The 25,724-nt window shown below is 35.6% G+C and overlaps 1 protein-coding gene and 1 long non-coding RNA gene across 4 annotated transcripts in view; one reads left to right on the top strand and one right to left on the bottom strand.

Annotated features, from left to right (window-relative positions):
* Positions 1–25,084, top strand: part of LOC108700035 (tenascin) — a 75,278-nt gene extending 50,194 nt beyond the window's left edge. For all 3 annotated transcript variants that reach the window (XM_018232891.2, XM_018232892.2, XM_018232894.2), the window contains 11 exons: positions 6,738–6,860; positions 8,247–8,390; positions 11,114–11,233; positions 11,315–11,458; positions 12,539–12,669; positions 14,382–14,514; positions 16,177–16,328; positions 16,916–17,012; positions 20,482–20,643; positions 22,120–22,283; positions 23,400–25,084. In XM_018232891.2, coding sequence (XP_018088380.1) covers positions 6,738–6,860; positions 8,247–8,390; positions 11,114–11,233; positions 11,315–11,458; positions 12,539–12,669; positions 14,382–14,514; positions 16,177–16,328; positions 16,916–17,012; positions 20,482–20,643; positions 22,120–22,283; positions 23,400–23,510 — 1,481 coding nt within the window. In that variant the 3' untranslated portion in view covers positions 23,511–25,084. The remainder of the gene's footprint in view (positions 1–6,737; positions 6,861–8,246; positions 8,391–11,113; positions 11,234–11,314; positions 11,459–12,538; positions 12,670–14,381; positions 14,515–16,176; positions 16,329–16,915; positions 17,013–20,481; positions 20,644–22,119; positions 22,284–23,399) is intronic.
* LOC121397764 lies at positions 13,775–18,781 on the bottom strand. Its single transcript, XR_005963910.1, has 2 exons — positions 18,536–18,781; positions 13,775–15,850 (listed from the first exon to the last, which is right to left on the bottom strand). It is a non-coding gene; the product is annotated as an uncharacterized LOC121397764 (long non-coding RNA).
* Positions 25,085–25,724: the final 640 nt, after the last annotated feature.

Raw genomic sequence — 25,724 nt, 5'->3', positions numbered from 1 at the left:
TAAATAAAAATGGTTTATCTGGAAGTCTTAATACATATACAGTCACATATATAAACTATTCCAATACCTATGCTAACTAATTGTAGTTAGTATTGTGTACCTTAAGATCATGATAGCCTTGGATATTATGCTTGGATATTATGCTTTCAAGAAATCATTCAAGGAGCTCATAAAGGAATTAATAGAATCTGCCAACACAACATTACCTGGTAGAGCATTCCACAATCTTACTGCCCTCAATGGGCAGAGCCAGCAATGCTACTTCAAATTTCAGTAGAACCCCCATTTTATGTTTTTTCAGGGGACCAGAAAAAATGGTGTAAAATCCAGGAAAATGTAAAATCAGCAAAATGTATTATGCATAATATAATTGGGACCACAAAACACCAATGTAAAATGAGGGGAAACTTAAAATCAGGGGATGTAAAATTGAGGTTCTACTGTATTCTATTCATCTAATCTAAAGGGGTGGCCTCTAAAAGCTATTTAAGAAAAGCCAGCTGGAGGAAAAATACCTCAAGTAACTAGGTTTTTTCTCCAAAACCCCATGCGAGTTCCTTCATGATTGCTCGAGCATAAATCAGCCCCTAAATGTATAACTTGCATTTTTGTTTTTGTAACAAAGTGCATAACCTTTCACTTATCAACACTGAACCGCATTTTCCAGTTTATTTAAATTGCTCTGCAAAGCATTCTACTAATTTATAGTTTTGCACAATTTAGTATAATCAGTAAAAATAGAGACAGTGCCTTCAATGCCGATCTCAAGACAGTTAATAAACAAATTAAAAAAGCAAAGGGCCACATACAGACCCCTGCAGTACTCCAACAACAATGCTCCAATTAGAAAATGCTCCATTTACCTCCACTTTTTGTAATTTATCCTTCAGCCAGTTATCTGTCCAAGTATAAATATTTTGTTCCAGGCCAATATTTCTTAATTTGACCTTCTGTGTGGTACTGTATGAAATGGTTTAGCAAAGTCTAAGTAGATGATATCCACTCCAACCCAGAGTATAGGTTCTTGTCCACCTCCTTATAAAAGACAATTAAATTAGTCTGGCAAGATCTATTATGTATATAGCCATGCTGACACAAACATCATAGTATTGCAGTGTATTCAAGTGTCTTATCCCCTAATGCCCCTTCCGTTTTTTAGACTAAGAATTGGATCCTTTTTTGAATAATGGCACCACATTAGTAATTCACAAATCTCTTGTGATCATACCAGACTTCAAGGAATCCTGAAAAATTAAGTAGAGGTGTGGTAATCAGCGCTAAGCTCATTTAGTACCCTTAGATGAAAATCATTTGTTCCTGGACCTTTGTTCATCTTTACATGTTCTAGCCTTGATTTCCCCACTAAGTCTCCCATCAACAGTTGTAGTATTAGAATCGAGTCTATTAAAAAGAAAACCTTGAAAAGAACAGTTCAGAATTTCTGCTTTTTCTCTGGTTTCAACACCCAACTGACTTCCCATGCCCGAAACGTTGCATCCGCAATAAATGAGCAAGGTTTCTCCCTGCTAGTATTACCCAGTTGTGCCGGTGATTTTCTGTTCTTCCCTCTTATACTGCATAAATTATGTTGGAATTATTTGACCTTTGCTGCTATATAACATCTCTGTTTTAGCTTGTCTGATTTTTGCAAGCCTAATTATTGGGATCCTTGAACCTGATAAATGTTTTAGCTGTCCCAGTTAACTTAAAAAGCATGTTTGCTTTTAAACAGGTGATGAGGTTAATTAATTTAAAAAAAATGTTTCCCCATAAGCAATAAAATACTCCCTCTTGGGTCATGTAGTCGTGTTTGCATATCTCAGATGCGTGTTTGCTGTGCACACAAGTGGTGTCTTTTACTTATACAAATACAGGTACAAATGTTACAAGCATCTATTTCCAGAAATATATTGGTTCCCGGTGCTTTTGGAGAAACAATGTTGGAGGCAAAATGTTTCAGCAATGTTTTCATGTATTTGCAACTCAGTTACAAGATTTAAGAGACACAAACAATGCTGAACATCACAGGGGGCTTCAAACAAATCTAAAAACTACTAGTAGTAGTTTCATGGGTTCAGGGCCAAAATATAGGTTTAAAACCTAGTCCTTTTCTTTTTACCTTTCATACCCTAATTATCACCAGATTCTTAATCCAATACACCAATATCCTTAAACTCCTAAATTTTCTTAAAATGGAATAAGGATCCCTAAACTCCGTGGGATCTGGTGAACCAGTTAAAGTTATGCCACTGTCTCTTTATTAATGAACATTGTTTTAGATGTAGATTTTTATTTATGGTTTGCATGGCTTTTTTCATAATCCTGTTTTGAAGAATATTAGGCCTGATGGTCTGAAAGGTTTGAATACTTAAATGTTAATTGTGGTCAGGAAACCACACTATACACACACAGATATACTGACACCATGTTGCGTTTAATGGCAAAACTACATGCTCCATCTGATTCTATTGGAGCCTTAATTCCAACAGTAGACCAGAACCCCAGCCAATATGAAATATCTCATTAAAGAGGTCATAGACTAGTCTTTCCATGACATTTCATGAAATGACATTAGGCAGAGATTGAATACTGGGAATGTCATTTAAGATGATGAACGTGTGCTACTTGCGCTTTTATGAACAAATGTTTACATCAACGGTTAAGCAGGGCCAAGAAGTATTCAAGAGGATCTACAGATGTTGCTTTTGCTTTGATTTTCTTGCTATAAATGGCAAAAGTGTCGTAGATGAAACGTAAGGTAAACTCACTTAGTTATTTTAGGATAAACACAATCCTGAAAGAGCTCTGGAACAAAGACGTAAATTAAAAATGACATCAGCTAGAGGCAAATCAAAAAGAGCATTCTAGAAATAAATATTGTGTTCAAGTGAAAGGAAGATATGTGAGAAAAATAAGGAACTTTGCAGTAGGAGATACAATAAGGGGACGTGCTACCGTATAGCATTAAGTCATTCATGACCCAGACCTCCTCACAGCTATCGGCATAGTAGCTCCTCTGTTTAGGACAAGATTTAAGGGCTAGTCAAAGTCAGCAACCAGAGACAGCAGCAGTCATCTAAAAAAAGGAATCTGAAGATAATTGAAAATGTGCTGAGCCCATAAATTCAAATTAGAAGTGCAGACAGTGTAGGAATGCCAAGAGGAATTCCGGCTAGCTACTAACTACTACTCTGGGGACCAGGGCCTCTAGCCAATAACCCCACTAATGCTTTCTATTATGTAAATGAAAAAAAACTCAAATTATTAAAAAAGCTGAAAATATACCTATGATCGCCAAAGCATTATGTGGGGAAGAGCATATGGATCAGTCTTCCCACAGAAATATAAACTATTTAAGTTTCTTTTATTCTTATAACTTACATGTTTCTGTGTACATACCTACTGTATATATTTCTCTATATCATTAGGCCTGTACACTTAGGGGCACATTTACTATGGGTCGAATATCGAAGGTTAATTAACCCTTGATATTCGACCATCGAAGTTAAATCCTTCGACTTCGATATTCGAAGTCGAAGGATTTATCGAATGATTCATAGGATTTTAATCCATCGATCGAACGATTTTCCTTCAATCACGAATTGCCCAGAAAGCCTATGGGGACCTTCCCCATAGGCTAACATTGGTGCTCGGTAGGTTTTAGGTGGCTAAGTAGGTGGTCAAAGTTTTTTTTTAAAGAGACAGTACTTTGACTATCGAATGGTCGAATAGTCGAACGATTTTTACTTTGAATCATTCGATTTGAAGTTGTAGTCGAAGTAGCCAAAAAAATACTTTGAAATTCAAAGTATTTTTCCTTCTAATCCTTCACTCGAGCTAAGTAAATGTGCCCTTTAATTTAGCATACTTGTCTGGTGCAGCCCATGTGAAAAAGATACTGCCCGATTGTCTTAAAATGCAGAAAATAAATCTTTGAGTTGATGAGCTACAAGGCTATACAAATCAAATCTGCAGGTTATTTTTGCAGTATATTACGTTGAATGCTTGTAACCTGAGATTTTCTAGATAAGTCTAGCCTTATGGCTAGTAAATTTGAAGAAATAGCTTTTTTTGCAAATAACATGGGTTTATCATAGCCTAGTTAATGGAATGTACAGTACAAGGTACTGCCCAATTTATACAGTGTGAAAAAGAACATCCAAACAAGATGAATTGTTTGTTTAAACAATATTCTATGAAAAATGGCATTAAAACATTCTGTAGCTTTCTAAATCAAACGTAAATATACCCAAAATACACAATAAAATATCTGAAATACACAGTATGGCTTTCTTACTAAGTGATTGCAAATTCAGCATAGTGTAGCCGTGTTTTTTTCCCCACAATGTAAACTACGTACCTATGAGATTTACACTGAAGTTTTCAGAATTGCGTCAACTTGTCTTGCACATGCACTGTGATAGTGTAGATACAAATTATTAAAGGGATACTGTCATTATGTACTAAAATCCATTTCTCAAAAGAGCAAACAGATTTTTTTATATTTAATTTTGAAGTCTGACATGGGGCTAGACATTTTGTCAATTTCTGAGCTGCCCCAAGTCATGTGACTTGTGCTCTGATTAACTTCAATCACTCTTTACTGCTGTACTGCATGTTGGAGTCATATCACCCGCCTCCCTTCCCCCCCAGCAGCCAAACAAAAGAACAATGGGAGGGTAACCAGATAGCTCCCTAACACAAGATAATAGCTGCCTGGTAGATCTAAGAACAACACTTTTACTAATAGTAAAAACCCATGTCCCACCGAGACACATTCAGTTACATTGAGAAGGAAAAACAGCAGCCTGCCAGAAAGCATATCTCTCCTAAAGTGCAGGCACAAGTCACATGACCAGGGGCAGCTGGGAAATTGACAAAATGTCTAGCCCCATGTCAAATTTCAAAATTGAATATAAAAAAATCTGTTTGCTCTTTCGAGAAATGGATTTCAGTGCAGAATTCTGCTGGAGCAGCACTATTAACTGATTCATTTTGAAAAAAAACATTTTTTCCCATGACAGTATCCCTTTAACATTAATCCTTTTTTCTATTCCTTAAAACCTAATATATTTAATCAGTATGGTCAATCCCATAGTATAGTAAGAAAAAAAGAGAAAAAAAGGATGAATCTCTGCCTTACTATCAACCTACTATTGTACCCCAAGACCCATTTTTTTTGATGGTAAAGCCACTTAAACATCTGCATAAACTGACTATATTTCTTTATGTAAGGGAGCAGCATGAACGTTAGAGTTCCCCTAAGTTATATATGTCACAGATCTTGTGGAGAATTAGACCACCAATAGATTAATTTCTAGAGACAGTTCCAAAGAACAACATTCCCCAGAAGTAGCGACAGGTTCTTGTGGTTATGCCACTTTCAAATTTATAGGTAGCTTCCAAACACTCAAAGAGTAGCCAGCATATCCTCCCACCATAGATCACTAAATAAACTAGAAACTGAACTTTATGGAGTCCTTTTTCTGCTTTGCCAATAAATAACTTGATATTTCTGCAAACTTGTCAACTGTTGAACATTAACAATTTACACTTCCCTCGCCTCACTGGAGATTGTTGAAGCCTTGGATTGAATTTATGTCTCCTTTTGCGCAACTTTTTTTCTTGTATACTCTTGGCATTCACATGAAGGACTTGGATCCTACAAATCTCTTTTGTATTTTCATGTTGACTTCTTCTTTCCGATCAACTTTACCCCTTACTCTTATGCAACACTGGCAATCCTCCACCAATCCTTTTTAAAATGGCCTGTTTGGTTTTGTTTGCCATAGTTAATGGATTTCTCTTGTGTGGCCTTTGTATTTTCAAAAAAAAAAAAATCATCTGTGTATTGTATGTTTCTGTTTTTACAAAAGATTACTCTAAAGACAAAAAAATTTTAAAAAAATATAAAATGTCTTAAAGCAAAACATTATTTGTCTGTGGTGACAGGTGACAGAAAAATGTATTTATTATTGCATACAATTCCCAGAAACATCTCTGCATATCAAAAATATTTCAGTTGTTACATTCATTTCTAAATATCGTGACTTAAAAATCATATAATCATTAGGGATGTAGCGAACCGCCGCCAATGTGTTCGCGAACGCCGTTCGCGAACACCGCCAAAAAAAGCGAACAGTTCGCGAACGGTTCGCGAACTTCGAACGCTCGATAAAATCGTTCGATCGTTCGATCGAAGGATTTTATTCGTTCGATCGAAGGATTTTCGTTCGAATCGAACGATCGAAGCTATTCGATCGAATGATTTCATTCAATCGAATGCTTATAATCGTTCGAACGAATGGAAATCGTTCGATTTTAGCGATCGAATGGTCGAATGGTGGAATGGTCGAACGAAATTTTACTTCGAATCGAACGCGAACACCAATTGGCGAACGTCGCGCGACGTTCGCGAACATTCGGCGGACGCGAACAGTCGAAGTTCGCCGCAGAACAGTTCGCTACATCCCTAATAATCATATAGGAAACTATATAACTTGTGGTTGTTTTCTTGGGGGTTGATTTAGCATGACTAAATATGTAAATACCCAACACTTTAAATGTTACATATGCATTTGATCTATTTAAATGTCGGTACTTGAAATGCTTTGTGTACAAAATATATGCTACAGTTGGTAATCAGGCTCAACAATACAGATTTATGTGATTTGTAAAATTGACAAATAAGAAATATAGCTTTCCTAAATATCTATTGGCCTTTTTTCCCTTCACAGCTCTGGGATCTCCTAAAGGACTGTCATTCTCTGATATAACTGAGAACAGTGTTAAAGTCACCTGGTTAGCACCAAGGATCAAGGTGGACAAATTCCTGATCACATATGTCCCTGTGTCTGGAGGTAAGAATGTGTCTTACTAGAGAAGACATTCTCATTGTATCGTTATTATGCTAAATGTACAGGTATATATTTTAGAGAAATTTAATTTCTAGAGAAATTTATGTAAAAGAAGAAATAAACACAACTGTGATTATTTAGTGTAAATTGCACACAGTTTTACACCCCACCAGAAGTTTTATTATCATAATTAACAGTAATGACCCATGTGGAGTGCCTCCACTGCTGTAGTAACCCAGTAATTAGATGATAGTTAGTAGCTATTTGTAAAAAAACAGCTTTAAAAAGTCAGTTGATTGCAAGCCAACAACTTGAAAATGAAATCACACCTGACCTGTAGATATACAAAAATACATAAAACTTATAAAGTCAGCATGTGCCACAGGGTCAAAATAATTGGATTGCACAAGAATATAAATGTGGGTGGCCACTTAGAATAAGTGAGTTCCAGTATGCTACGGGGGAATCCTTTTAATCTAATTTTAGAATTGTATTTATGTTATATCATCCCATTTACAATTCTAGCACTGACTTCATAGTGCCTTAAACTTTCACATTTGTTTAAACTTTTTTTTTTTAGTTTTTGGGGACTTTGTTTGCTTAGCTGCGACATATACAAGGAATATACCAGGCAAAGATTTATTATTTGTTTCTGTACAAGCCTCATTTTTTTTCTTGTTTATGCCTGCTCTTTCAGATTACCTGCATCTCCAGTTCAGGCCATATTCCAATAATTAAACCACACTCTTTTTCATTAAAAAAAAGAAATTGATTATGAGAAAGCCACTGTAGGTGAAATAAATAGGGCAATATAATTAAATATGGTCATAGAACCAATAAAAAATTACCAACATAGTATAGATATCTTGTAAAATAATTTATAGAATGTGAGAATTTATTCAAACTCCATTATTAAAATGCGAACATACAGACCCCCATGGTACCTAACATGCTACATACCAGAGGGTACAAAATGCATAAGGCGAAGTAAAATGGGGTCTGTATTTATCTATATTATTATGCCATTTTGAATACATTTTCAAATTTTATAAAAACTTTTTGAGTTACAGGATATTTATAATATATATAGCTTAGGTTGCCCCCTGGTTCTGAGGGCTGGTTCTCTTTTGGCATTTTAATTAGCCACATTTATTCCTCACTAAATAATAATCATTGGGATAAAGTGTTAATTGTGCCTTTAATGAAGTACTTAACATACAGTCATACATTATTAAAGTTAAAAGGTCTCTTTTTTTTTGTTCTAGCATAACTATTCTCTGTTTTTTGTTCTGTTCTGTTTTGTACTACGTCTGAATATACCATAATGGTGTAAATAAATAAGCTAATTATAGCATTTTAATGGAAACCAACCTTAATTATTTTCTTTAGGTTCTTTTAACACAGTGGAAGTAGATGGGTCTAAAACTCAGACAACTTTGGTAAAACTCCATCCAGGTGTAGAATATATTGTGTCTATTGTATCTGTGCAAGGAAGTGAGGAAAGTGAGCCATCTTCTGGGACTCTAACCACAGGTATTGTTTGTGGCTGAATTAGATTCTCCTCTATGAAATTTAGAAGGATGTAGCAGGAAGTTTTTATATACACAATATATGTATGTGTTTGTCTTTGTATACGTGTAGAAAACAGGAGAGCCAGAACCATAGTGTAGGAAAATATGGTAAAGGTTATTGAAGAGTGTTTTGGTCACTTCTATTTAAAGCAGAGAATTAAAACCCCAGTTACTCTCAATAGATCACATCCATAGAACTTCTCATTCATGTCAAAGAGAAATAATTAACAGCAATTATTGAGTGTCTTAACATAGTAACAGGCAATATAATCCTTAGGGGGTTATGTAATAAAAGACACTACGTTTGCCCAGGAGCAGTCGCCCATACTGACTGATCAGCAGGGAGCATTTGCTGGTCACCTGTCACCTGCAAATATCCTGTTGATTGACGCAATGTGAACATTATTGTTCAGTTAATTTTTCTTTTACCCGTTCTTTTGTGATCCTCCTTTCTAAGCTTTTTTCAAAATGTGTTCCTTTATTTCCAGCATCCTGCGTTTAATTAACGGACCATTGCACAACACATAGTTTTACTGTAATTATGAAACAACCTAAACTACTAAATAACCATTTTGAAAAATACTAAATAAGGTTTTTAAACTATTTCAGTCAGTCAATTAACAACATTCATTTTTTGATCTTGCCCAACATGCCAGATGTTTTTGTTCTCAGTCCAAGCCCCTGCAGCAATGTCCCCACCCTGTTGTTATGGAGCATTCTGGCATTGACCCAAATTCTTACTGTCATATTCTCACATCTCTTTTAAAGTAATTAACTTACTAAATGACGAAAACATGTATGCAAACGACATGTCTGGAAGGCTGTTAGCTACTGAAACTTCACCCTTACAGCATCATGCATTTTAAACTTGGTGAGGCCCATTTATCAAAGTCTGAATTTATCTCAATATTTTCTGAAAACGACTCCGACCAAATCTGCACGTTTTTTTTCTCCTTATTTATCAATACACTTTCCCGAAAAATTTCTTTGCCGGGAAAAAAACAGAAGCATGAAAAAAAACTAATGGTATGCATTTTTTTCAGATTTTCCCCCTGAAAACTCAGATTTTTTCAGGTTTTTGCCCGAAAACCACTAAACCTTCGGATTATTGCACGCAACCCAGCGCAGATCAAGATATCTTTGGGACATCTCCCATTGACTTATATGCAACCTCGGCAGGGTTTTTGGCATTCAGAGTTTAATAAATAACCCCTTAATGTGACTTAATCCATACACAAAGCATAGCTGCAAGTCAATTTAGGAGCTCATTATCTTCTTTGGTGTGCAATGCAACATTTATTAGTTTTCCTTAGTGTTGAGTCTTCTTTTAAGCTTACAAAAGGCATTATAGTTCAAAGAGTGGAAAAAGAACATAAAACTGCCATAAAATTGCAGATGATACATTCAAAAGTGATGAAAGAATCCAGTGTGATGTTTGCATCCACTTCTTAAGACTGGTAAATGCTAACTGATTGGTTGCTACATTTTTGTGCAAAACACCTGAAGGATTATTTATCAACCTTTTAGTTTTTGTGGTTTTAGAGCTTTTTGAAACCGCAAGTAAAAGCACATTCTCTAAATCCCTGTCATGGTAGGATGCTCTAACATATATGAATACCTCTAATTTGGGTATTTCAGACAATTTGTAGTGTAAAAAAATCCGAAAACCTGTAAAAGTGTCTGAATTGATTAAAAGTGGTCCAATAAGATCAGCACAGCTCCCATTGAATTCTGTAGGACCTCAACAACTTTTACTTGTCAAATTTTTGCATTAGAGGTTTTTATAATAGGGGTTATTTATCAAAGTCCGAATTTATCTCAATATTTTCTTCTACAAACTCCGATCAAATCCGTTCGGGTTTTTTTTACACTTATTTATTATTACATTTTTCCCGAAAATTTGCTTTGTGGGAAAAATTCAGATTTTCACGAATTTTTCGAACTTTTTCATCAGATTTTCACTAGTTTTTTGTAATTGTCACCTGAAAACTTCAGGGTATTGCCCGAAGCCCAGCGCACATCAAAAATCATTGCTCATTGACTTATATGGAACCTTGACAGGTCTGAGATGCCGGATTTTCAGATTCAGACTTTTCCATCCTCAGGATTTAATTAATTTCGAAGAATTTGTGATTATTTAAAAATCTGATTTTATAAAAAAAGATTTTTGCATTCAAAGTTTAGTAAATAGCCCCCTAAATGAATCTCAAATTTTTAGAGGAATATTGGAAAACCACAAATTTTTCAAAATATGTGGAAAAAATTAAAAATTCTATTGTTAGTAAATGGGCCCCATAAAATAGACCAGTGGTCTCCAACCAGTGGCTTGTGAGCAACATGCTCCAACCCCTTGACTGTTGCTTCCAGTGGCCTCAATGCAAGTGATTATTTTTGAATTTCTGGCTTGGAGGCAAGTTTTTGTGTACAACCAAGTGTACTGCCAAACAGAGCCTCCTGTAGGCTGCCAGTCCATATAAGACTACCAAATAGCCAATCACAGCCCTTATTTGGAACCCCCAGGATCATTTTCATGTTTGTGTTGCTTTCCAAACTTTGTAAACATTTGAATGTGGCTCATTGGGAAAAATGTTGGGGACCCCTGGTATAGGCTATTGCTGCTTCAAAAAGGCTTTAAGTATTTGTGCATTATTTCTACATATACATATTTAATTTATTTTCTTTTAGCTCTGGACAGTCCATCTGGTCTTAGGGTTGTAAACGTTACAGAGTCAGAAGCACTGGCCCTCTGGCAACCATCTTTGGCATCTGTGGACAATTACGTCTTCTCCTACTCTGCAAAGAATGGTAAGCCGACCTTTGCACAGTTATGCTTTCTACTAATTCTTTGTAGACAACCAATTTAATAATAGCCCCCCTTTTTTGTAGCACCTGCAGTAACACATTCCATCTCAGGCAACACTGTAGAGAATGATTTGATCAGCCTGCAGCCTTTCACCGAATACACTGTTAAAGTCTACGCTGTCAGAGGCCCTCTTCGGAGTGCTGAAATCTCTACCCAATTCACCACAGGTAATCTTTGGACACCAATAGGATCATTGACCACATGTATTTACTATTTTGTCCCATTCAAGCTTAGAGCTGGGGCCATAGCTAGGGAAAGCAAAAGACTTATGAACCAGTAAACAATTTTAAAATTATCAATATTATCTTTGATCCTGTATGTAATAAGATCATATTTCAATGACAAACATGGCCATAGAAATCATTCAGCATGTGCAAAAACTCTTGAGAGCAGACTGACATTTACTTCAGAGGGAGCACTGATGGATGCAAAGAATATGGAGTTAAAACAGGTGTCATGAACAAAGCATATATTGCCATGCAGCTTAACACGTTAATCAGTGTCACAGCTGGAAATGTACAAACCAGCAATTGTTTTTATGGAACCAAAAATATAAGCCTGTGGATCTATGCCCTGTCCAAACATTTAATTATTAACGTCTGCCTTGAAATATAAAATGTGAAGAAGCAGAAAAAAAAAATTATTCAAAGGAAAATATTTCTTCTAAATTATATGGTGCCAAGAGATTCTGAAAGACTCTCAATAAGAAATTCTAATAGCTTATTTTCATTTCCTACGAAGCAGCTCACTGTTACATTGTGGGCTTCTGTTTGGCATTCGATAATATAGAGTGAAGAACCGACAGTCCAGTCCCTGACCACTGGCACCATAGAACTTATGGTAGCTTATTTATAAACATGGATGCTAACTTGCTCCATTGCAGACAGCAACTGATATAATTGCTTTCTAGTTTGTAGAAGATTGTTCCCACTGAAATCAGTTCAAAGTGAACGTATACTCAACAAATTACTTCTTTAAAAAGATTGGTATTATTCTTAAAAAACTGTGTCATATTGCCAAAGTAGTTTAATAATGATGAAAACATATTTGCATTGGCTATATTCTTGTCATGTTAATACTTATCAGAAACCTGAAAATTCAGATTTTTTTAAAATTGATATCCATAAAGATTTCAGAAATAATTGTTGGTGCACACATTTTTCTTATCACAAATGTTTTACTGGTATACTGCTTTCTATAGAGTGCTGCTTGTACTGTCCATTTAACAATGCCCTCTATGCATACAGCCCTGGATGGTCCCAGAGACTTGAGTGCAAGTGAGATCCAGTCAGAATCAGCACTGCTCACCTGGAAGCCTCCAAAGTCAAAAATCACTGGTTATGTGCTGATCTACGAGTCTGTTGATGGAAAGGTCAAGGTAATAATGAAAGATAAGAAAAAGTGGTTGCCAGTTCGAGCCCTCATTGAAAGCCCAACTTTTGGACAGGATCATTTTAACTCATAACAAGTTTACAGATATATAAAAACATGGGTTTAGCAGTTACTGCCATAGTTCCAAGAATACAGCAAAAACATCATACAGGTATGGGATCTGTTATCCAGAAATCTGTTATCCAGAAAGGTCCAAATTACAGAAAGGCTGTCTCCCATAGACTCCATTTTATCAAACTAATCCAAATTGTTAAAAATGATTTTCCATCGTACTTGATCTCAACTAAGATATCATCAATCCTTATTGTAAGCAAAACCAGTCTATTGGGTTTATTTAATGTTTACATGATTTTCTAGTAGATATGAAGATCCAAATTATGGAAAGATCCATTATCCGGAAAACCTCCAGTCCCAAGCACTCTGGATGACAGGTCCCATACCTGTATATGTTTTTGTTCCAAATATAACTGACCTTTGAGCTGTGATTCAGACAATAAATGGGCATTTCTCCTAATCGCCCCCTGGCTTTCAGACAGGTGAAGATTAATACTGGATTGATACTGGATTGGCCAAGAGATGTGCCCTGCTCCTGCCTCATCCCAACTCTGCCCTTGCACCCATCCTAGTTCTACCTCTTTCCACTGTACTAGGCTCATATTTATATATATTATATATAATATGGAGTACTCCACCCTGGTTTTCAAATAAAGGAGATGTTTTATTCTGTCCAATCATTAATGTTCTTACTCATAAACAGATTGCCACAGTTAACTTATTCTGCATCTTTGCTTGGAAAATGTGAATTGGGTTGCAGAACATTTTAATTACAAAATAATGAGACTAGTTTTATGAGTCATGTTTTAGGAAATGTGTCACTGTCTGTATGTGGTACATTAAAATCCTGAATTTACATCATTTAAAATTAACCATAAACTATGATAGCAATTCATTTAAAAATACTTGAGACTAAGTTACATTTTTATTTTTTATGACATTTTGTATAACTGCACAAACATTCAAGTCATTTGATTCCTCCTGTAGAACCATAACAGATTATCCTAGTTAAAGATATCAAAGCATTCCAGATCAGCTCCATCAAGCAAGTTTCCTTGTAAAATATATTGCATCATATACATTTACTCTACACAAGGGGTTTTTCACACCCTAAAACAACCAAACTAGTTCAAAATGTGCAAACATCATTTACTAATGGAATAGACACTGCCATTATCACAGTCTGTTAATAATGAACAGTGTCATATGGTAAACATATGTGAAAACATTGTTAACAGAGGAAAATAAAGCATTTGTAGTTCTAAAAACGGAATCAGTGCATAAAAAATATGTTGACGTTCTTGAATAAAAGTATGGTTCAAACCAACATTGCTTTATTTAAATTTAAACACAGTACACTCCCTTATATTTTGAAGAGTCTATGGTGCATACATAACTTAGGAGACCAGTTTACACAATCAATTGTGGACATTAAACATTTTTAAGAATGTGTATATAATTCTGTACTTGTATGAACCCACCACTTCATATGCAATATCTGCAGGTAAAATATAATTTTGTGCACATGGCCTATAAGAAATTGTTCTAATATTATTCTTCTTTCAAATGAGTCTTTCAAGGTAGATCCCATTGCATGGGTTTTGAAGAAAATGAACAATAGACAATATTTTTCTACATTTACAGGAAGTTGTTTTGGGTCCTGATACTACTTCTTACAGACTCCTCGATTTAAGCCCATCTGCACAATATATTGCAAGAGTTCAAGCAATAAATGGAGAAAGAAGAAGCAAGGAAATCCAAACCATATTTATAACAAGTAAGAAAGCAAAGCACAGAACTGATGTTTCAGTATATATGTAACACACTTAAAGGAACAGTTCAGTGTGACAAAACAAACTGGGTAAATTGGGCTGTGCAAAATAAAAAATATTTCTGATATAGTTAGCCAAAAATGTAATGTATAAAGGCTGGAGTGACTGGATGTGTTTTTGACAATAAAAATACTAGTTAAAGAATTACAAATAAAAGAATGAAGAATGAGAATTTTTTTACTTTCACCACGACTCATTCCTTTAGCTTTAGCTTTAGTTTCCAAGACTAATGGGAACGCTTTCCAGCAGATTTATAGGGGAAATATGTAAAGAAGGGAAAATGTTATTTGCGGATTTCAAGTGTCTGAAAAGTATCCATGATTTGTGACCATTGTAGGTGTCTTAGTCATATTAGATTTGTAACCAGTAAAGCTCTTTATATGTACTTGGCATAACAAATAAAGTCATTCAATGCAATCATGGACTTTGTGACCTGCGTATGACCCAAGTATTCCAGATTCCCCAGTTCAATGAATGGAAAGTCATTCATATTTGAAATGAAACACATGTTTGGAATACTTTATTCAGGGAAATGTAAGGCAAAAGTAGCCAAAGTACAAACTGCTGGAAGTTATACTACAAAGAGCTTAGGAGGAAAAAATATCTTTTAGTCTATTTCACTTAGAGGCAGATCTATCAAAGGTCAAGGTGAATTTTCGAATTCAAAAATTTGAATTTCAAGATAGTTTTTTGTGTACTTCGACTAGGGAATAGTCCAAATTGGGTTTGAATTTGAAAAAAAATTGAATATTCGGATATCGAAATCTATCATTTACTGTCTATTTAAAAATTCGACTTCGACCATTCACCATCTAAAACCTGCCAAATTGTTGTTTTAGCCTATGGGGGACCTCCTAGAACCTATTTGGAGTCAATTGGTGGACTTGGGAAAAACTTTAATTTAATGGAATGCGCTATTACTTTGATTCGTACGATTCAAATTCGATCGAAAACTCACCTATTCGGCCAAAAATTCCCTAGTGCTGCCATTTTTTTTCAGAGTAATCGATAGGTCTAAATTGAAGGTTCAAATAAGCAAATTACTCTTAATAGCTCTCATAATTACTTGGGGGGAGGGGGTGAAGAAAAAGGTACTTCAGGTGCCATGCAGGGGCTGATTTTGTTATCCAGTTGATCATACCACAGTACCAACAGTCAGATATTGTCTAATGTGGTCATGTTCATGACAACTGAACAATTATCTGTGTGCTTGGGTTGATCGCTCCAAACAAGCAGATTCAAAAAGTTAAGAAGTTAGGTATTTGCACTTGCCTCATTTACCTGCAAAGAAAGAGAAGAACAACTGAGATCTGTGGTGTCATACATGTCCAGATGGTTGGACAGAAAGATCCCATTTTAACACACTGACCATATTCTGTATCAAAAAAAAAAAAAAAAAAAAAATGCTAGTACTTTCAATATTGTACCAAATGTCTTTCTTATTGTACACTGGACGTATTTTGCATACTTACTGCATTGTTTACTGGGTTTGACTGTGTATCTCTTTACTGCTCTGGAACTGGAACGGGATTATATTTTCCTTTGTTATAACTTTCTTTGGGTTGAATTGCTGTTTTACTCATATCTTTTATACTTTCTTTGTACAGTTGGGCTACTTTATTCATATCCAAAGGACTGTTCCCAGGCTCTGCTTAATGGAGAAACGGCTTCTGGTATATACACAATTTACGCCAATGGGGACCAGTCCCAGCCCATGGAGGTGTACTGTGACATGACTGTTGATGGAGGTGGATGGATTGTAAGTGTTCAGTCCCCACTTTTAAAATATAGGGTGTTAATTTTTTTTACATTTTGGACTAAAATGGACATAAATTACTATGTAGGGATTTCAAACTTATTCTTAAATCAGGGATAGGAAGAATGGACGATGAGTCTAAGGATTAAAGGCTGTAAGGGTCAATATAGCAACAGATATAATGGGTTCATCTAAGAACCCTAACACTGGGTTCTACTAAAATAACTCAATACATTTGCAGAACCCTGCCATTGAGTCAATAGTGGGGATTAGTAAAAGAGCACAAAGGGGTACACCGCTTTTGAAAAAAATAACACCGCTAGAAAAAAAACACTTGTGTCAGGGGTCTGGCTGTGCAATACATCTTGTGCCAGACCAAAAATCTTGTTTGATGTGCAGTGTAGCCCTGTTATTACATTTACTTACACTACAGGACCTAGGACTGTACCCACTAGTACTCCTTGAATTGCATGCCTGAATGACGCACAAGTTGGGGGGCATAATCCACAAATGTATTGTATTGCTATTTCTATTGTGTTTAGAAAATTAAAAAAGTATAAGTTGTGAAATATTTGAAAAAATTTTCCCAGGTGTTTTTACGTCGTACCGATGGGTCAGAAGAATTTTACAGAAACTGGAGGACATACAGTGCAGGTTTCGGAAATTCCAACAATGAATTTTTCATGGGTAAGAAAGCATTGCTTGAGAAAACATCTATTTGCACATTTCATATAACATTTATTGCACATTGCATACAGCAGTGGCACACTTTGTGAGGTTAGCTGATGTAATGTTGAGTCCAAAGTTTAGCCATCTTTACTAGCCCATAGCAACTAGCCCATAGGGGCATTGTTTACTTGATTAGTAGTTAATTGCTGTGGGAGACAAGACCTGTAGCACACTTTGCAATAGTTATTACATTGCTTATTTCCTGTGTTTGCATAGGGTAGATTTAACTTTAAATCATAATAAAATGTATACTGTATTGAATTTGTAGTATATTCATACCATGTTGAACCACAAGCAATAAGCAGGTATTCCCCAGTTTCTACAAAAAATCTCTTGCTGTCAGCTGGGGAAGTGTAAGAGTATTTCTACTTATAGAGGGTTTTTAGGTGACATAGAGGGTTTGTAAGTGACAAAGAGGGTGTATAAGGGACATTGAGGGTGTATAAGTGACATAGAGGGAGTTTAGGTTACGAAGAGGGTGTTTAAGTCAGCGCTGCAAAATATGTTGGCGCTATATAAATACATGTTAATAATAAGTGACATAGAGGGTGTTTAGGTTGCATAGAGAGTGTATAAGTGACATAGAGGGTGTTTAGGTGACATAGAGGGTTTTTAGGTTGCATAGAGGGTGTATAAGTGACATAAAGGGTGTTTAGGTGACATAGAGGGTGTTTAGGTTGCATAGAGGGTGTATAAGTGACATAGAGGGTGTTTAGGTGACATAGAGGGTGTTTAGGTGACATAGTATGTAAGTTTATATAGTATATTATATAATAATAATATATATATATAGATCAATATTCCTCAACTTACTTACTAGGGTTCTGGTTCTTTTGAGCAAGCAGACAATGAATCCACACCAATAAGCGTATATTAAAGTGATATATTGTAAAATAAATCAATTGATCGTTATACATAAATGATTACACTTAGGGGCCCATTCACTAAGGGTCGAAGTGAATTCGAAGTGTATTTTCGAATTCAAAAACTTTGAATTTCAAAGTAATTTTTGGGTACTTCGACCATCGAATAGGCCAAAATTCGATTCAAATTGAAAAAACGTTGAATAATCGACCATTCGAAAATCGAAGTACTGTCTCTTTAAAAAACTTCGACTTCGACGCTTAGCCACCTTAAACCTGCCGAAATTGCTATGTTAGCCTATGGGGACCTCCTAGAACCTATAGCCAGTATTTGGCTAAGTTTTTAGACGTCAAAGTTTTTTTTTTGATCGATCATTTAAATCCTTCGAATTAAAAAAAAATCCTATGATTTCAAGGATCGATCGAATGATTTGAACTTGATCAAAAACAGATAAATTAACTCAAAAAAAACTTTGACTATCAAATTTCTACAATTCGATGGTCAAATTTCGAAGTTTTGCCACTTCGAAATTCGACCCTTAGTAAATGTGCCTCTTAGACTAAACAATAATTACAATATTTACAGTTACGCATTACACAAGTCTACATTGTTGTTACCAAAAAAGCAGGGTAATAGAGTTCAGCTTAATCTCTGCCTTCCCCTCTGGTCTGCATTCCTCACATGTTGTCTTGTCCCAGGCTCCTCTGGCTTCTCCAGCTCTCTCCTTCTTCCTCTCAGCTGCCCAGCCTTTTCCTCTGTCCAGCATTCTTTTATTCTGGGTTCTCATCTGCCCCCACAGAAACCCTCCCAACTGCCAAGATGCTGTGATAAACCCCCAACTTGCCTACATCCTGTTGAGCAAGTTTTCTTACATACATTAAGTTGATTTATGGTCCCCACAGCAGACATAGGACTTAGTAGTCACAGGAAACCCTTTGTTATGATAATCGGGGCTTCATGTAAGTTCCCTGAAAAACTGCTTTCCTATTAAATACCAAGATCAAGACGGCAATTTCTTACAAGGGGGTGTCATAGAGGGTGTATAAGTGACATAAAGGGTGTATAAGTGACAGAGGGTTTATAAATGACATAGAGCGTGTTTAGCTGACAGCTGAGCTGCTGAATGGATAATTCATTTACTGGCAGAAAATAATTTTCACTGCTCGATTTATAGCTATACATTTCTTACCGCTTTCTCTGTGCGCTAATTAATATTATAAACTGAAGGTTAGCCAGGGTGTGGCTAGGCAGACTGATCTCATCAGAGAGACGGCCAACATCAAGGAGCTGATTTCTCATTGTTTGATATTTTTTACCAAGCAGTAATGGTTACTGCTCAGAAAAAATAATATATTGACATTAAGGGGCACATTTACTATGGGTCGAATATCGATTCGAAGGATTTGAATCCATCGATCAACAATTTTCCTTCGATCAAAAATTGCTAGGAAAGCCTATGGGACCTTCCCCATAGGCTAACATTGGTGCTCTGTAGGTTTTAGGTGGCGAAGTAGGTGGTCGAAGTTTTTTTTTAAAGAGACAGTTCAAATCGTTCGATTTGAAGTCGAAGTAGCCAATTCAATGGTTGAAGTAGCCAAAAAAATACTTCGAAATTCAAAGTATTTTTTATTCTAATCCTTCACTCGAGTTTAGTAAATGTGCCCCCTAAGAGGCACATTTCTCAAGGGTTGAATTTAGAGTTTTTTAAAACTCCCATGTAACTCGAAATTGACCAATCGAAAATTTATCAAATCAAATTTTTAAAAGTTGGTTGAATAGAATCGACCCGAAAACTGAAATCGAATTAGATTCAAGTTTTTTTCTCCGACAAAACTCGAATGTCAGGAAGGCTGCAAGCCACTCCAAATTGATCCCTGGACATCTCCCATTGACTTAAACAGCAATTTGTCAGGTTTTAGCTGGCGAAAAGTCAAATTTAAAAAATCTATTTGAATAACTCCCTAGTCGAATTTGTCAGTTTTGACCATAAAGAACTCGAAAATTCCAACTTCGAATTTTCAGTTTGATCGTTCATAACTCTGCCCCAAAATCATTTGTTTTCTGCTCTGGATCTCACCATTTTAACAGCTTAGAAATGCTGTTAACTTTAAACTTTGCTTTTAAAGCCGACAGCAGAAATTCTAAAGGTCGCAGTAATCCAATTTGATTACTTTCCTGGTGCTGAATGTTTATGGTGCAATTAGCAATATGCAAATCCAATATTAAAGACAATTGTCAAAATACTTAAACCCCACTTGTAGTCTTGTAGCTGGGATTAATGATTCAGGGTTATGTTAGAGCTCAGAACTTCCAATGAGATATAACACCATATGTATCTGCACAGAAAAATGGGTCAGTTTTTCAGAACAAAGGAAAATGTTGAACTGGAAACCCAGGTACATATACCCTCTTTATAATTCTGCCCCACAAGGCCACCAGTGAGTTTCACAGCCATATGAAAAAGACTGATTTCACTGTACTAGAGTGATAATAATGTAAATGTTGTATGATGACATAATATAGATTCTTACCTAATAACTTTTTTTTTTTAAATTTCAATCAGGTCTAGAGAACCTGCATAAACTTACTTCCCAAGGACAGTATGAGCTAAGAGTGGACCTTCGTGACCACGATGAAACTGTATATGCAGTCTATGATAAATTTGCAGTGGGTGATGCAAAGAGTCGCTACCGGCTGAGGGTTGATGGGTACAGTGGTACAGCAGGTGAGAAATTACTTTTTTATGTAATACTATGTTGGCTGTGTAAATATGACCAATAAAAATGAGAATAAATAGTTTTATATTGAGATGTTAGTGAGACAACACATTCAAGGATTCAAGGCCTACAGAATTTGCCCACTGTGTTTTTATGTTCTAACAAACAACATAGAAATGGTGAAATGTCCTCTATGGTCATTGCAAACTCTCTTAACACACATAACATATTTTAAAGGGATTCTGTCATGATTTTTTCTAAATTACACTGTTTACACTACAAATAGTTCACTCTACCATGTAAAATTCCTAACCCATTAAGTGTTTTTTTTTAGTTGTAATATTGGTGTGTAGGCAGCCATTGCAGGTCATTTTTCCTGGTCATGTGCTTTCAGAAAGAGCCAGTGCTGCAATAAGGAACTGCTTCCTGACAGTCTATTGTTTCCCCTACTCAATGTAACTGAAGGTGTTTCAGTGGGATATGGATTTTTGCTATTGAGTGTTGTTCTTATCTCTACCAGAGAGCTGTTACCTGGTTGGGGGGGGAAGTTTATCAGAGCACAAGTCACATGACTGGGGACACCTGGGAAACGGACAATATGTCTAGCCCATGTCAGATTTCAAAATTAGATGTTTGCTTTTTTATAAAAATAGATTTCAGTGCAGAAGTCTGCTGGAGCAGCACTATTAACTGATGCATTTTGAAAAAAGGATGTTTTCCCATGATAGGATTCCTTTTAAATATAGCTAATTCATGATATATATATGTGAGGTTTCTTCATGGAAATTGTTACCTTCTGCATTTAATTTTGTCCATTGAATTAGCAGCTGTAAAATCCATTTTTCAGGTATATATTCTGTTGGTTTAATAGTCTGGTTTCTCTAAATATTTATCTTTTTGTCAATATAGCAGCATATTAAGGGGGTTATTTATCAAAATCAGAATTTATTTATTATATGAGTTTTTAAAAAAAAAAATCAGACCAAACTAAAATCCACGATTTAACCTTATTTATGATTTAAAAAAGCTTGATTTAATCGGATTGGGGAAAAATAGGATAAAAGTGAGTGAAAACCCACATCATACAATTTTTCCTGTTTTTTTTCCCCTAATCGCCCAAATTTTTTATGGGTTTTTTCCTGAAAAGGCTGAATTTTTTGGATTGAAAAACCCGAAATAGTCGGATTTTCAGGCTAATTCCAGCACAGACCACAGAAACTTCCAAATAGGATAGGGAACTCTTCCATTGACTTATATACAACCTCTGCAAGTCTCAGATTTGGACTTTTTGCAGCCTCGTGGTATAATAAATCTAGAAAAATGCAAGGTTTTATTTCCCACTAAAAATTCAGATTTTCTAGTAAAAAAACTTGAATCTTTTGGATTTTTAGCTATCAGACTTTAATAAATAACCCCTAAAAGTTTCTATGTTTATTCCTATAAGCTCTTTATTTATTAGCCTTTTTGGATTTTTCTTTTAATAGGAGACTCCATGACTTACCACAATGGGCGATCATTTTCCACATATGACAAGGACAATGATTCCGCTATTACAAATTGCGCTTTGTCATACAAAGGGGCTTTCTGGTACAAGAACTGTCACAGAGTAAATCTCATGGGCAGATATGGTGACACAAGCCACAGTCAGGTGAGAGTTTTATCAGAATTCTTCTTAAATTTAAACATGTATATACAGTATGTACAGTATGTATATTACAGTATATAATCCAAACAGATTGTTCTACTTAATGAGTTCTTACAAGATGATTTTATAATGCCATTTCTATTAGCCAATATCATTATTCCATTAATTTTTTTAAAAACGCCAAAAAATAAAATAGCCTGAACATTGAAATTACATCTTTAACTGACTTGTAAAGAAGCTTGTCACATTTTAGTTGGCAAATTTTAAATTTTATTTATTTTTTATTATGTAACATTTTCACAATTTTTTCTAATTACAGAACAATACAGTCTCAAATTGTAATGAAAGTGCCCCTTTTTTAAACTCTTAGGAAAGGTGCAAAGTGTCAAGAAGACTTCCTTCACTAAATCCTAAGGGCAATGGTACATGCCATAATACTAACCAAACAAAAGTTGAATGCATGTTAATAATATGGCTTCCTGCACATTTTTGTTTTTTTAAACAATTACAATACAAGTCAAGGGGTTGCTTTATGGCTATAATATTTATGTTGGGGTGTGTTTGTTGAGACTGTCAGGGCCCGAAGGCTCCGGTTGGAGTTGCGGACCAAGGAGGAAGCTGTAGGCTCCAAAACACAGTTAAGGAGTTAAGAAGAAGAGTATTCAAATGGTCAGTTCAGACAGCAAAGGTTCATAGCCAGGATACAAGCCGAAGTCAAGATCAGGAATCACAAATAGTAGAATAACACACCCAGGAACACAATAGAGTTGAACCTATAATCGTGCAACGACTGTAGGCCTCTGGCGTCCTTTTATAGGTGAGTTTTCACGCCAAAACGTGCGTGATGACGTCACACATTGCTAGTTGACACTGCACGTTTTGACGCTGGCTTCCACGTGGTTCCTACTGGGCACCGCCATCTTGGAGAGGACGCCGGCAAGGAAGGATGCGCTGGCAAGCGTTTCTTACAAAGACCTGCTTTAGCTTAGGACCACAACATTTTCCTGCAGGATGGGGAAAAGACTGTCAGTGTAGCCCATAACTTATTTTTAATAAATCTTTTTAAATGATTGTTTTCTGGGAGGTGAATGTTTTAAACCATACTTACAATTTTTTCAGGGTGTCAACTGGTTCCACTGGAAGGGACATGAATATTCAATTCAGTTTGCAGAAATGAAAATACGACCAGTAAGCTTTAGAAATCTTGAAGGGAGGAGGAAGAGAGCATAAGGACTAATCTACTCCAGTAATGTGAAGTGGAAGAAGAGGTGGAAGGACTGACTGTAGTATATTTTACTACAGCCTGCCCAACTGCCCCAGCTTCACAACTCAACCACAAAAAAAGAAGTGTCTTATGGAAATACCACAGTGTCTTAAGTACTTCATTGCTTGATGAACCCACAGAGATACTATTCTGTAGGCCTGTCCAGTTGCATTTTTACCAATCTGCTTTCATTGTCTGTGGCCCAAACAACACCAAAGACTTTCTAAGGCATCTATGTATGCCTGCTGTATCCTCTGCTTGCAAGGCAAGCAAGATCATGGGAAAGAAAACAAAAGGGAACACACAAAAAAAAAAAAAGAAAACACACAAGCTGCGAGAGTTGTTTAATATTTTGGCTTAAATGAAGTTTGTTTTCAGTGTTGGGATAGGAAGATATCAACATCAATGAAACATAAAGCTATAGAATGGTGATAAAACTGTAAAAGAAAAGTCAATGTTTGGGTGACTTGTAATGTAAACAAAACTGTAATAAAATTGACCCCGCTGTGAGAATATCGAGGGAAAAAAATATTCTGCTATAAATTGAATTGCCCTTGATGATTTTGAGTGATGTATGCTGGAAAGGTTTTTCACATACAGAAAAATGCTTGGAATCCCATCAATCATTCCTTAAGCCTCACCAGAACTAGATTCTGTGATTGGTTAATATTATGATCTGTTATCTCTATTTATGCAATTACAATAATTTATAACACAAAAGTTCCATAATATAAACAGCAAAGAACACGGAAATATGACATTTAGGGGGTTATTTATCAAAATTCGAATTTATCTCATTATTTTCTGAAATATACTCTGATCAAATGCGCATGGGTTAGTTCCCCCTTATTTATCAATACATTTTCCTGAAAATCAATAAAAATTTTCAGATTTTTGCCCAAGTTCTTTTGATGTTTTTAAACTCAGGACTGAAGTCTCTAGCATAGTGTGTTACAAACAGATACTGTATGAGATAAGTATTACAAGGTACAATGTTATAAGTAGGGTTCCATTGAGCAGGATTTGGAATGAAAGTGTACATAATTTGTGTGTAAACTCTTGTGGTAGCCTTTGATTGTCCCATTACTATGAAAATTTGCCCTAACAATAAAGGGATTTTGGTGTTGCAGAGTAATATTAAATTCCGCAGCAGGATTGCGTTTTTTGCGTCATTATGTTTTATATAATTTTATTAGAAACAAAAAAAAAATTAAAATGATGAAAACTATTTTATTGATGTACATGCAGAAATTCATAAAAGGGTCCCATTTAATTTCACTATATATAATAGAAACTGTTGGGGAAGTTTCTCTAACCTATTCATTGACTATGGTGCCTGCAAAACCCTGCTTCAACTTGCAGACACCCTTGGAAAGGAAAAGGTTATGTCAGCCAGCACTATTGATTATCAGGATGTATGATAACAATCATGTAATTATTTTTAGGAATTTGGAAAATGTCAAGTTCTCCCCATTGCATTTCTTATGTACCACGCTCTTTAATCAATGACAATGAAATAAAAGTCTTTTGTTGTATAAAATGGAAGTTGGCTGCTTTTTTCTTGAACGGATATTCAGCAAAAAAACATTGAGGAATTCAAGGGTGCTTTTGCTAGCTAAAATTTGCCAGAAATCCCATCCGCAGAGACATCACTACTTCACTAACAGGTGTAGAGGACAATTCGCTAAGTAAAGAGAGCATCGCTAACAAAGTTTTGCACCCTTCCACCGGGTGAATTTTCCATTACGTTACCCTTTTCGCCAGAGTTTCCTTCGCCAGCTTAGACCTGGTGAACTGATAAAATGAAATTGCATCCTCTTCAATCTTATGTCAGCGACATCATATCCAGTATGTCGGAAATTCATAAAAATTATAATAAATTCTGGCGTTTTTTCATGTTTTAAAGTGGGATTATGTTTAAAAGTTATAACTATTAAATATTTTTGTTTTATTTTTTTAACCATTTAAGGGGCATGCCACGTTTGTTTTAGGGTGGGCTCATGTCAGGCATTAGAGGATCTCTTTTGCCTTTATTTTGCTTTCTTGGACATTTACAATAATAAGTGGCCACTTCAAACATTTGCACCAACATCTCTAATAAAGACATATATACGACCTTTATGTACCCACCCAGCGTTTGTCTGCCAAGAAGCAACTTCGTATTTTAATGAATTAGCATA

Source organism: Xenopus laevis, chromosome 8S, assembly GCF_017654675.1.
Source record: "Xenopus laevis strain J_2021 chromosome 8S, Xenopus_laevis_v10.1, whole genome shotgun sequence".
NCBI classification, from domain to species: domain Eukaryota; kingdom Metazoa; phylum Chordata; class Amphibia; order Anura; family Pipidae; genus Xenopus; species Xenopus laevis.
This window is presented reverse-complemented; position numbering and strand designations above follow the sequence as displayed.